The 12,853-nt window shown below is 45.2% G+C and overlaps 1 protein-coding gene across 1 annotated transcript; it reads left to right on the forward strand.

Moving 5' to 3' along the window:
* Window positions 1–1,915: 1,915 nt before the first annotated feature.
* On the forward strand, window positions 1,916–4,313 carry LOC144486837 (uncharacterized). The gene is made up of 2 exons (XM_078204859.1): window positions 1,916–2,005; window positions 3,786–4,313. The coding sequence occupies exons 1-2, from the start codon at window positions 1,916–1,918 to the stop codon at window positions 4,311–4,313; spliced, it is 618 nt and encodes a 205-aa protein (XP_078060985.1).
* The last annotated feature ends 8,540 nt before the right edge of the window (window positions 4,314–12,853 follow it).

Consider the following 12,853-nt stretch of genomic DNA (forward strand, 5'->3'; position numbering starts at 1 on the left):
TTTTTGAAAACCTGTGAACTTGATTTAAAACAGGAAAAAGGGAATGAGAGAGAACCCACAAAAAAACAAATCCATCAGTGTGAGTGCAGGACAGAAATTCCCCCCATTCTCTCCTCCTGCTCCAGGGTCAGTAAAGTGAGTTAAAGATGATTCTCATTAACAAACCCATTGCTGCATTTCCTTCCTGAAGCCACATTTGTCCAGTGGGGCCTGGCCCCGGGAGAAAGCGCTGCAGCTGCCGTTGTGTTGGGTGTTGAGGCGGTGCCGCTAGTTCCTTATTGGGGGTGTTGAAGCCTCCACTGGGTGTGTGGAGCCTCCCCTCCCACCCACTGCCCCTAACGCTGCCTCCGCTTATCCGCCTCCTTCCCGCCTGAAGATCAGACAAACAAGCGCCAGTCCCTGGACATGAGCCGCACTGCGCATGCCCCACGTCACAATGCCCAGGGACTGGTTGGCGGCAGCTCTGGACCAATAGGAAAAGGGGGCGGGCCTGGAGGAACGAGCAGGAGCGGCTGGTCCTCCAACCAATCGGAGTGAATGAGGGGGTGGGATCTTAAGCATGCGCAGTAGCGCAGTAATGGCGACAGACAGACGGTTTTTATTCGAATCCACAAACGGTACAAGGAAAATTGCGGGACGCGGGGACGGTGGATCTGGCTGGTGGGTGAAGAGTTTTTGTAAACATGTTGTTCAGGCCCATCCCCAAAAAAGGATTTTATGTTTCGCGCCGAGCGGGGCCGTAAAGTCCATTGTTCGGCTCGGGTTAACGGCTGCCATCTTTATTGGAGGCAATGAGCAGCAGGGCTCATGCGTTCCGCCATCTTTGTAGGGGGCAAAAGTGTCAATGAGTGGGAGGGGCTTGTTCCCCATTGTTCAGAATGGAGACAACTTGTCCATCAAACTGCATCAACCCTCTGCCTCGGGTAATCTGACCCTGGTTTTTACACAGAGCCAGATGTTTAATTGATCAGGCAAAGTGGCAACATAACAAGGAAAGGAAGCAAATTCTGCTCTCCAGATCCCACTAATTATTTTAAATTTTAATGCTTATCTATTAGTCACAAGCAAGGCTTAGATTAACACTGCAATGAAGGTACTGTGAAATTCCCCTAGTCGCCACACTCTGACACCTGTTCAGGTCAATGCACCCTAACCAGCACTTCTTTCAGAATGTGGGAGGAAACTGGAGCACCCAGGGGAAACCCATGGAGATGCGGGGAGAATGTGCAATCTCCACACAGACATTGACCCAAGCTGGGAATTGAACCCGGGTCCCTGGCGCTGTAAAGCAGCAGTGGTAACCACTGTGCTACGGTGCTATTTGGAGGTCCTGCCCAATATGTCCAAAGATCTCCGCTTCAGTTCAATCTCATGAAGACCCGTGGCAGAAGCTCTCAACGCTGAGTAGACATCATCCTCAAATTGAGGAACAGATAACAGCAACTGGCAATGCGCAACAGGGCATGATTTTGATTTAATTGGATTTATTATTGTCACATGTACTGGGATACAGTGGAAACTATTTTTTCTTGTGCTATATTTGCAAAACATACCGTTCATAGAGTACATAGGGAGAAGGAAAGGAGAGGGTGCAGAACATAGTGTTACAGTTGTAGCAACGGTGTAGAGAAAGATCAACTTAATATCCCATTCAAAATCCGAAGACAGCAGGGAAAAAGCTGTTCTTGAGTCAGTTGGTGCATGATCTGACTTTTTGTAACTTTTTCCTGACAGAAGAAGGTGGAAGAGAGTATGTCCAGATACGTGGGGGCCTTGATTATGCTGGCTGCTTTTCTGAGGCAGTGGGAAATGTAGATGGAGTCAATAGAACAAAATCTGCCAGAGTCACTGTATTCATCAAAACCTAAATGAACGTATGTCTGTGAAAAAGATTCAAATATGTGTGTGACTGGAAATGGGGAAAAGCAATGTCATGGAGGGATTTGAAAAGAAAGATGAGAATTTTGAACTGAGTTGCTGCTCAAACGGGAGCCTGTGTAAGTCAGTGAGTCATTGAGATTCAGTGCAGAGATTTGGATGAACTCTAGTTTATCACAGCTTGAATGGAGGCTGGTCAGGATGTGAAAAATCGTCAAGTCTAGAGGTTATAAATGAATGAACGAGAGTTTCAGGAACATGTATTTGGACCAAGTCGAGTGATGGGAATTAGATTTAGGGTGGCACGGTGGCACAGTGGTTAGCGCCGTTGCCTCACATCTCTAGGGACCTGGGTTCAGTTCCCGACTTGGGTGACTGTCTGTGTGAAATTTGCACATTCTCCCTGTGTCTGCATGGGTTTCCTCCGGGTGCTCCGGTTTCCTCCCACAGTCCAGAGGTGTGGATTAGGTTGATTTTCCATGCTAAATTGCCCTTTAGTGTCCTGGGGTGCGTAGGTTAGAGGGATTATTGGGGTAAATATGTGGGGTTACGGGGATGGGCCGAGGTGGGATTGTTGTCAGTGCAGACTTGATGGGCTGAATGGCCTCCTTCGGCACTGTAGGGTTTCTATGAGATAGAAACTCATTCTTGGAGGTGGCAGAGATAAATGGTCAGAAACTCAGCTGGCAGCTCTGAAGAAGAGTTATAGGGACTCAGAACATTAACTCTGTTTCTTTCTCCACAGATGCTGCCAGACCTGCTGAGTTTATGCAGCATCTTCTGTTTTTATTTCAGTTTTTGCTTTTATTTCAGTGAAATAATTTTCGATCGTTGCAAACAGTCTGGTTCAGCCTCAAACTGTTGTCAGGGAGAGGGATGGAGTCAGTGGGTATGGAGTAGAGTTTGTAGTCGGGTCTTAATCTTCCCAATATTTAAATAGAGGAAATCTTTGTTAATCCAGTGCTGGATGTCAGACAAGTCAGGGTGGTGTGTGACCTGAATGAGAACTTGGAGTTGCTGCTGTTCACATACACTTGCTACCCTGACTCTTTGAGGTGCCAGAGGCTGAGATCGGGGAAATTCTCTCAAAGTTCTGGCAGAGGTTTAGATACATACAATCCATCACCTTCACTCATTCTGCTCCCAGCTCTCTGTCTCTCTTCTCTCGAGATCCAGACTATGTGAAAGGTTCACTTCCCTGAAGGATATTAGTGAATCAGTTGGTTTTTTTATAACAATTTAGCAGCTTTCATGGTCATATTTTCCTCGTGCCGGCCCCACAAATTGCCAGATTCATTCAACTCTATTTCACAACTTGCCTTTGTGTTTTTGTGCGTTCTCTCACTCCCTTTTTTCTGTTTTGAATCAATTTCACAGAGTATTGGAAAGGTTCGCAGGCAGGAAAGTCAAACCAATCACCACATCACAATCTGCCAGAGTCACTCGATTCATCAGGACTTGAATATCATCGGCCTTTGAAAATGGAAGCAAAAAGAACCGTTCACGCCAGGGAGAAACCATGGGAATGTGGGGAATGTGGGAGGGGATTCAGATCCCCATCTGAGCTGGAAACTCATCGGCGCAGACACACCGGGGAGAGGCCATTCATCTGCTCCAATTGTGGGAAGCGATTCATTCAATTAATTTGCCTTCAGAGACACCAGCGACTTCACACCGGGGAGAGGCCGTTCACCTGTTGTGTGTGTGGGAAAGGATTCACTCTCTCATCCCACCTGCTGAAACACCGGCAGGTTCACGAAGACAAGAGAGAGTTTAAATGCTCCGACTGTGAGAAGAGCTTTAAAAACCCACACGCACTGAGGGAGCACCAGCTCATTCACACTGGGGACGCACCGTTCAGCTGCTCACTGTGTGGGAAGAGGTTCAGGACATCTCCCCACCTTCAGACACACCAACGAGTTCACACTGACAAGAGACCTTTCAAATGTCCAGAGTGTGAGAAGTATTTCAAAGGTTCTGGGGATCTGCAGCACCATCAACGTGTTCACACTGAGGAGGAACCATTCAGGTGCTCTCACTGCAGTACTGGGTTCAAGCAAGCATCTCACCTCACTGCACACCAGCGCACTCACACTGGGGAGAAGCCGTTCATCTGCTCCAAGTGTGGGAAGGGATTCGCTCAGTCCTCCAACCTGCTGACACACCAACAAATTCACACTGAGGTGAGGCCGTTCACCTGTTCTGAGTGTGGAAAGGGATTCGCACGATCATCCCATCTGCTGACACACCAGCGCATTCACACTGGGGAGAGGCCGTTCACCTGCTCCGAGTGCGGGAAGAGATTTACCAACTCATCTGCGCTGCTGACACACCAGCGAGTTCACACTGGGGAGAAACCCTTCACTTGCTCCATGTGTAGGAAGAGATTTAATCGATCATCCAACTTGGTGAAACACCAGAGAGTTCACAATTGACTGCACTGCTCTGATTCTGCTGTTGTTCATCAGATTCAGGACTGAACCTTGTTCATCACGACACTGGGGAAGTGTTGATGATGTTACTGCTAACTACAGTAACTGGGCTGGAGCTGATAGAACTTGCATTCACATAGCACCTTTCACAACCTCAGGACATCTCTGTGCACAGTCAGCCTCCACAAACAGCAATGTGACAATGAGCAGTGATCAGTTTGCAGTGAGATTGGGAGAGGGGTAATATTGGTCTCACCAGGGTGAACTCCCTGCCCTCCTTCCAAATAGAAGCCGTGTGATCTTTCATCTCTGCCTGACAGAGCAGGTGGGGCCCTTGGTTTAACATCCTCATATTAGTGAAGTGAAGAGCCTTAATTCTGAGACAATTGAAGAATAAGCAATTAAACAATAGTTGTACTTGTCAGGCTGGTAATATAACCTGGAACACAAAGGCTGTAATTCTTTATTATTATAAATAATGTGATTTTAAGTACACTGGTCATAAATCATGAGAACTGTCAAATTATGTTTTCCAGCCAATCTAGAAAAATAAGGTAGAGCTCACAAAACATTTATGTCTTTGACAAGTTACATTCAGTTGGGGAATGAATGGGACTTTACTCAAGCTGTCTCATTTATTGTACGAAGACATCAGGAGATAACAAAGAACAGTACAGCACAGGAAACAGGCCCTTCAGCCCTCCAAGCCTGTGCCGCGCATTGGTCCAACTAGATCATTCGTTTGTATCCCTCCATTCCCAGGCTGCTCATGTGACTATCCAGGTAAGTCTTAAACGATGTCAGCGTGCCTGCCTCCACCACCCTACTTGGCAGCGCATTCCAGGCCCCCACCACCCACTGTGTAAAAAACATCCCTCTAATATCTGAGTTATACTTCGCCCCTCTCACCTTGAGCCCGTGACCCCTCGTGATCGTCACCTCCGACCTGGGAAAAAGCTTCCCACTGTTCACCCTATCTATACCCTTCATAATTTTGTACACCTCTATTATGTCTCCCCTCATTCTCCATCTTTCCAGGGAGAACAAGCCCAGTTTACCCAATCTCTCCTCATAGCTAAGACCCTCCATACCAGGCAACATCCTGGTAAACCTTCTCTGCACTCTCTCTAAGCCTCCACGTCCTTCTGGTAGTGTGGCGACCAGAACTGGACACAATACTCCAAATGTGGCCTAACCCGCGTTCTGTACAGCTGCAACATCATACTCCAGCTTTTATACTCTATACCCCATCCTATAAAGGCAAGCATACCATATGCCTTCTTCACCACCTTCTCCACCTGTGCTGCCACCTTCAAGGATTTGTGGACTTGCACACCTAGGTCCCTCTGTGTTTCTATACTCTTGATGGCTCTGCCATTTATTGTATAAATGGATGCTAGAGGTGCCAGGGGCCAATCAGACAGTTAAGTTAATCAAATATAGATCAACACTGAGGCTAATTTGAGCAAATGAGAGTTGAGGGGGTAAAAATAAAGGTTTTGAGTGGCCACTCTGTTAACATATTATCCACCTTGTCTGATTATCATTTCACATCTTTGGCCTGATCAACCGAGGAAAGTTTTGAGAAGTCTGCTTCATTGTTAAAGATAAGCCTTCTCCTTTCTGCCAATTACTGTTAATTCGAACTTTGTTTTTTATCTTTCTAACTTTTTAACCTTTTAATGGTAAATAAATCTTCTGAATTTACCAATTAAAATATTCATTCTGGCCAGATAGATAAATCTTAATTGAAAATTGGGGATTTATTGCAAACAACCTCGACCCGATAAATCAACTTCGAAGTGCAATTGCTCCCCTGGATTTGGTGTCTCGGTGTAAGTGGTCCCTGGATTTTGTGTTTCCGTGTAAATGGTCCTTGGACTTGGTGTCTCAGTACAAGTGGGCCCCGCACTGCTTTCAGTCCAACTATCTATATTCCATCTTTCATTGATTTCAATGTAATGGAAACTGGGATTTGGAACCTGTCAGCATTTGAAAGATATTCACAAATAATTGGAGGATTTCTTACATTTGGGATCTTTCTCTGTTCTGTCCTCTCGGGATGTTAGATAACAGACTTTATCCTGTCAATATCCAGCTGGAGTATTGGGCCCTGATGTGTTTCCTTGTTTATATTGTTGACTCTAAATATTGAATCTTGTCGTTTCAGACAGAATATAGTTACTTGTTCTGGAGAACAGAGATAATATCATAGATTCAGAGCTCTCTATCCTGAGCAAGCCATTCAGTTGTGTCAAATTGCTACAGAAAAGTCAATGATAAAACTACACAGATCACCCCACATTGACCTAGGTTCCAGAAATGACAACAGCACACTGTTCCCAAGACAATCCTGCAAAGATTTCCTGGCTCACAGCTGGGGGCTTGTGCCAAATTTAGCAGAGATTTTCTGTAAGACCTGGGTTCACCTAAACATAAATATAAGACTTAACGTCAATTACAATTGTTGGACTCAGTTGGGAGATCTGATTTAAAAGGGACTTTCATTTTTAACGAGCTACAAGACCACACTTAGTACAAATATTGTTCCAAGCTTTACAGAATTTACTAAGTTAATCACATAAGTACAAAATGCAAAACTTAACCAAGGCAGTGGAAGCAGTCAGTTCACTTTGTAACGCTGGCTCACAACTTCCAGCCGACTGCGGCACTGTTTCTTGTTCTGTTGACTGTTGTCTACCTTCTTCCTGCTCAGCTTCTCTGAGCTGTGAACTGGGCAGCTGAAAGCTGATGCTTATTAACCCTTTCTAGACACAGCCCCTGTGCACGATCAATGGTGTTCCTGAACTCTGGTTCACCATGATCAGTCCCTGATTTATTTAGGTGGTGTGTAATCAGTTTCTGATTGGTTTACTGACCATTTCCTGCAATTTCCTGACTGGCGCTCTAATGTGTCAGTTACTTCCGGAGTTTGCCCCACATGCCTTTTCTGTGATTTCATTAAATTTTATGGCTGTATATTGAGATAATGGAGACCTAAAGATATCTTCTTTGTCCACTTATTTGAAATAAGCAAGTTTATGGTGTCAAATCCCAATGGTTAACATTTGGGTTTATTGTCTCAAATGTCTCATTGATGTGTCGAACTTTTATAGTTCTCATTGGGGCAGGTGACTATCAGTATATTTTGATTAAAGAAACTACTTGCTGGTTTTTGTAGTGACTGCAGTAAGAGTTTTAACAACACCAGGTTAAGGTCCAACAGGTTTATTTGGTAGCAAATGCCATTAGCTTTCAGAGTACTACTCCTTCATCAGATGGAGTGGAAATGTGCTCTCAAACAGGGCACAGAGACACAAAATCAAGTTTCAGAATACTGATTAGATTGCGAATCTCTACAGCCAACCAGGTCTTAAAGATACAGACAATGTGAGTGGAGGGAGCATTAAGCACAGGTTAAAGAGATGTGTATTGTCTCCAGACAGGACAGCCAGTGAGATTCTGCAAGTCCAGGAGGCAAGCTGTGAGACACAGGGGTTAACAGTTCCAGACCTTAGCTCATCCAGAGTTGATGGGATCCACAGCACTCTGTAATTAAACTATAAAAGTGTAGCTTTACACCGACCTAGGGTCATGTGATGTATTTCACTTGTCAAATAAGAACGCAGTTACAGACAAAGCCAGTTACATGAAACGAATATATTACAATTAAGCAGAATATCACAGCAGATTAATTGATTAATAAGCTTCAATTACTTGATTATTACACATAACTAAGCTACAAACTATTAAATATGACCATTCCTACAGTCGAACAGTCCAGTCAAGCAACAGGCTGACACAGTCATACTTTGAATCATATCTTACTGCCAATGTCTCACAGGAACAAGGAGCAGGATTCGGCGATTTGGTCCCTCGATTCTGCTCCACCATTTAATCAGATCAGGGCTGATCTGATAGTAACCTTAAATCTGCATCCTGCCTACCCCCAATAATCTATCACCCACTTGCTTGCCAAGAATCTATCGACATCTGTCGTAAAAATATTCAAAGACTCTGCTTCCACCGTCTTTTCAGAAGAGGTTCACGACCCTCTGAAAGAAAATATTTCACCTCATCTCCGTTTTAAATGTGCGAACCCTTATTTTTAAACAGGGACCCCTAGCTCTAGATTCTCACACAAGAGGAAACATCCTCTCCACATCAACCTGTCAAGACTCTTCAGGATCTTCTATGTTTTGATCAAATTTATCTTTAAACTCCAGCAGACACAAACCTAGCCTGTCCAAGCTTTACCCATAATCCACACATTTCTGACATTAGTCTGGTCAATCGACTGCTTCCAATGCATTTACATCCTTGCTTAAACAAGATGACCAATACTGTACACTGTACTCCAGATGTGGTCTCACTGGTGCTCTGGATAACTGAAGCATAACCTCCATATTTATGTCATCAATTACCCCCTCAAATGCTAGCTTTCCTAATTACTTGCTTTACCTGCTTACTAGCTGTTTGTGATTCATGCAAAAAACAAAGAACAGCACAGGAACAGGCCCTTCGGCCAACGCTGATCACATTGTCCTATCGAGACCAACCGCTTATATCCCTCTATTCCCGTCTGTTCATGTGTCTATCCAGATAAGTCTTAAATGTCACTAACGTGTCTGCCTCAACCACCTCACTTGGCAGCGCATTCCAGGCCCCCATCACCCTCTGTGTAAAAAGACTTCCCCCAACATCTGCACTGAACCTTTCCCCCTTATCTTGAGCTTGTGCCCCTTGTAATTGTCATTTCTGCCCTGGCAAAAATCTCCCAACTGTTCACCCTATCCACACCCCTCATAATTTTATAAACGTCTATCAGGTCGCACCTCAGCCTCCGTCTTTCCAGGGAGAACAATCCCAGTTTATTCAATCTCTAGAACACCCAGATCCCTCTGCGTCTCAGAGCTCTACAATCTCTCACCATTTAGATAATCTGCTTCCCTTTTATTCTTCCTGCCAAAATGTTCTGTCCTACCAGCAGTTCAAACCTGAGTAGAGGGAGCAGCACAGAGGTGTACAGTGCAAGTGAGTCATCCTGGGAGTCCTCAACTTGAAATTCTTTTTTATTCATTCGTGGGAAATGGGCATTGCTGGATGGCCAGCATTTATGGCCCAGTCCTTGTTGCCCTTGAACTGAGTGACTTGCGAGGCCATTTCAGAGGGAGTCACATGTAGGCCAGACCGGGTAAGGAGAGCAGATTTCCTTCCCTAAAGGGCATGAGTGAACCTGATGGGTTTTTTTTACGATAATCAACAATGGTTTTATGGTCATCAATAAATTCTTAATTCCAGATTTTTTTCATTGAATTCAAATTCCACCAACCGATGTGGCAGGATTCGAAGCCTGGTCCCCAAATCATTAGCTGAGTTTCTGGATTAATAGTTCAGCAATAATACCAACAGTCATCACCTCCCCTAGTTCAACATGGAGTGTAGGAGAACAAGTCAGGAGCAGCACTGGGCACCCTAAAACTGAGGTTCCAACCTGTAACATGGGACTATAAGCACGCTGAACAGCAGAAGCAGAATGTTCCAGGCAGGACCAAGCGATCCCACAAACAACGGATCAGATCAGAGCTGCAGTCCCCCCACATCCAGTCGTGAATGGTGGGGGACAATTAAACAAATCACAGCTCCAAAAACATCACCATCCTGAATGACTGGGGAAAGAAGTGGATCAGTGCAAAGAACTGTGATTTGTGTTTGGTGATCGCGGATGTGTTACTGATGCCTTCCATGGATTCCAAGGCCAGGAAAGACACTCTGGAAGGTGTGGGGAGTTGGAACTTGCCCAGGAGAGTAACTGAAGGTATGAAAACTGAAATAATCCAGAGTTAGAAAGGAGAAAAGGGCCACAAAAATGCAGCAATTAGTAACAAGACATTGATTAATCTTTTCTTGTCCTGGAGAAATGAAGGTCCCAGCTTTGTGTCTGAAATAATATTAGTTAATTTGACATTTATCCAGAGAATTAAACTCCAGCCCAGTTATAGCGATCACTAACATCAGCGAAAACACACCCCAACTGTCAGAATGAAGACTGTTCAGTCCTGGATGTGATTAACAGCAGAATCCAATTCCCCCAGACACTTGTCAATTTGCTGGTGTGTTAGAAGATGGGTTGACTGAGTGAATCCCATCTCACACTCAGAGAAGGTGAACGGTCTCTCTCCATTGTGAGTGTGTTGGTGTCTCAGCAGGTGGGATGAGTGAGAAAATCCCTTCCCGCACTCAGAGCAAGTGAACGGTTTCTCCCCGGTGTGAATGTGCTGGTGTGTTCGCAGGTTGGATGAGCGAGTGAATCCCTTTCCACAGTCAGAGCAGGTGAATGGTTTCTCCCCGGTGTGAATGTGCTGGTGTGTTCGCAGGTTGGATGAGCGAGTGAATCCCTTTCTACAGTCAGAGCAGGTGAACGGTCTCTCCCCGGAGTGAACTTGTTGGTGCCTAAGCAGAATACTGGAGGTCTTAAAGCTCTTCTCACATTCAGAACATTTGAAAGGTTTCTTATCCGAGTGAACAAGTTGGTGTGATCTGAGGCTGCTTAAATAAATGAATCCTTTTCCACACAAGGAGCAGGTGAACGACCTCTCCCCAATGTGAACTCGCTGGTGTTTCTGGAGGCTGGATAACAGAGTGAATCCCTTCCCACACACTGTACATCTGAATGGCCTCTCCTTGTTGTGAACTCGCTGGTGTATCAGCAGATCAGTTGTGGTTTTATGACTCTTCTCACATTCGGAACATTTGAAAGGTCTGTTATCAGTGTGAACCAGTCGGTGTGTAGCGAGGTGGGATAATCGTGTGAATCCCTTCCCACACACACAGCAGGTGAATGGCCTCTCCCCAGTGTGAGTGCGTTCGTGTTCAATGAGGTTCTGTGATCGTTTAAACAGCTTCCCACAGTGAGAGCAACTGAACTGTCTTGCAATGTGAACAATCTGGTGCTTGACCAGGTCCTCAGAGCTTTTAGAGTTGTTATCGCTGTCAGAGTGGTTAAAAAGCCTCTCTTCAATGTGAATTTGCTGGTGGGTCAGCAGGTGGGATGACTGAATGAATCCCTTCCCACACAGAGAGCAGGTGAATGGTCTCTCCCCAGTGTGACCGCGGCGATGTATTTCCAGCAGCGATGGGTAACTGAATCCCTTCCCACAGTCCCCACATTTGCATGGTTTCTCCATGGTACAGGTGTCCTTGTGTCTCTCTAGGTTAAACAATCTGTTCAAGCCTTGTCCACACAAAGAACTTGTGTATTATTTCTCAGTAAGGGAATCAAGAGTCATGGGGTTAAGGCAGGAAAGTGGAGTTCAGGATTATATCAGATCAGTGAATAGTGGAGCAGACTCAATGGGCCCAATGGCCTAATTCTGCTCCAAGATCTTCTCATCCTTTGGCTCTCTGCTGTGAATAGTGAGATTTTTAAAAACAATCAGGCTGTGTAACTGGTTAAAGCTCTTTCCACAGTCAGTTGACTGGAACACTCTCACTTGGGTGTGTGTGTAAGTCTTGGTGCTTTTCCAGTCACAGTGATGTTTGAAATCTTTCCTCATCGCCAAAACAGAAAAACATTTCTCCTTCCACATTTAAAGGTTGATGATATTCAGGTCCTGATGAATTGAGGGACTCTGTCAGCTCTTGATGTGATGTTTGGTTTCAGTTTCCCATCTGCAATTCATCGCCCTTGTGGACCTTGTAAAAGACATTGACAGAGTCAGTATCGTTGTCAGCACAGGACAGAAATTCAGAACAGACAATTCTAGTTTCTATGGAATATTCTTTTATCTTTTGTTTCCCCAATCTTGTGGTCCAATCAAACTTCCATCTCAACTAAACCAGAACTTTGTTTCCAGTGTCTATGAGACACTCTGTACCCTGAGTTGTGGAGTTTTCGAGTGTTCCAGTCAACACTGCACGATTCTTCTCCAGGACCACAAGAGCATGGACAAGACCACGGAAGAGCAGCCAACAGCTAAGTGACCCCATGTTGATCTACAAATCACTGTTTTAACCAGCCCCAAGAGCAGGTCCAGGAAAAGATCCTCTGACCTCCCAAGCCTCCTCCACATGGGCAGCCAATGATTAGGAGCGTGGGGCAGAATAGAAGTGTAACTAAAAGTGGAGAAGCAGCTCCTTCAGGGACAGCAACCTCTCACACTGAATATGTACATGGTTCATGGACTCCTGTAAACATCAGCTGCAGGCTGGAAGCGGGTGAAACTGTTTAGACACCTGTTGCCCAGTTTGGTGGGAGGCACGGTAACACAGTGGTTAGACCTGGCTTCAGTTCCCGGATTGGGTCACTGTCTGTGTAGAGTTTGCAGATTATCCCTGTGTCTGTGTGGGTTTCCTTCAGGTGCTCAGGTTTCCTCCCACAGTCCGAAAGATGTGCTGGTTAGGTGCACTGGCCATGCTAAATTCTCTCTGTGTACCTGAACAGGTGTCGGAGTGTGGCGACTGGGGGATTTTCACAGTAACTTCATTGTAGTGTCAATGTAAACCTCCTTCTGACACTCATCAATAATATTCACGCTGATGTG

This window comes from Mustelus asterias, unplaced genomic scaffold (genome assembly GCF_964213995.1).
Source record: "Mustelus asterias unplaced genomic scaffold, sMusAst1.hap1.1 HAP1_SCAFFOLD_481, whole genome shotgun sequence".
NCBI classification, from domain to species: Eukaryota; Metazoa; Chordata; class Chondrichthyes; order Carcharhiniformes; family Triakidae; genus Mustelus; species Mustelus asterias.

What these genes read in the sequence shown, in the direction of transcription:
- LOC144486837 (XM_078204859.1), top strand. Translation starts at nt 1,916, where the DNA reads ATGGGGAAAAGCAATGTCATGGAGGGATTTGAAAAGAAAGATGAGAAT. An exon ending in ACGGGAGCCTGTGTAAGTCA is followed by an intron (nt 2,006 to 3,785) that starts GTGAGTCATTGA and finishes CCCCACCTTCAG; the next exon opens with ACACACCAACGAGTTCACAC.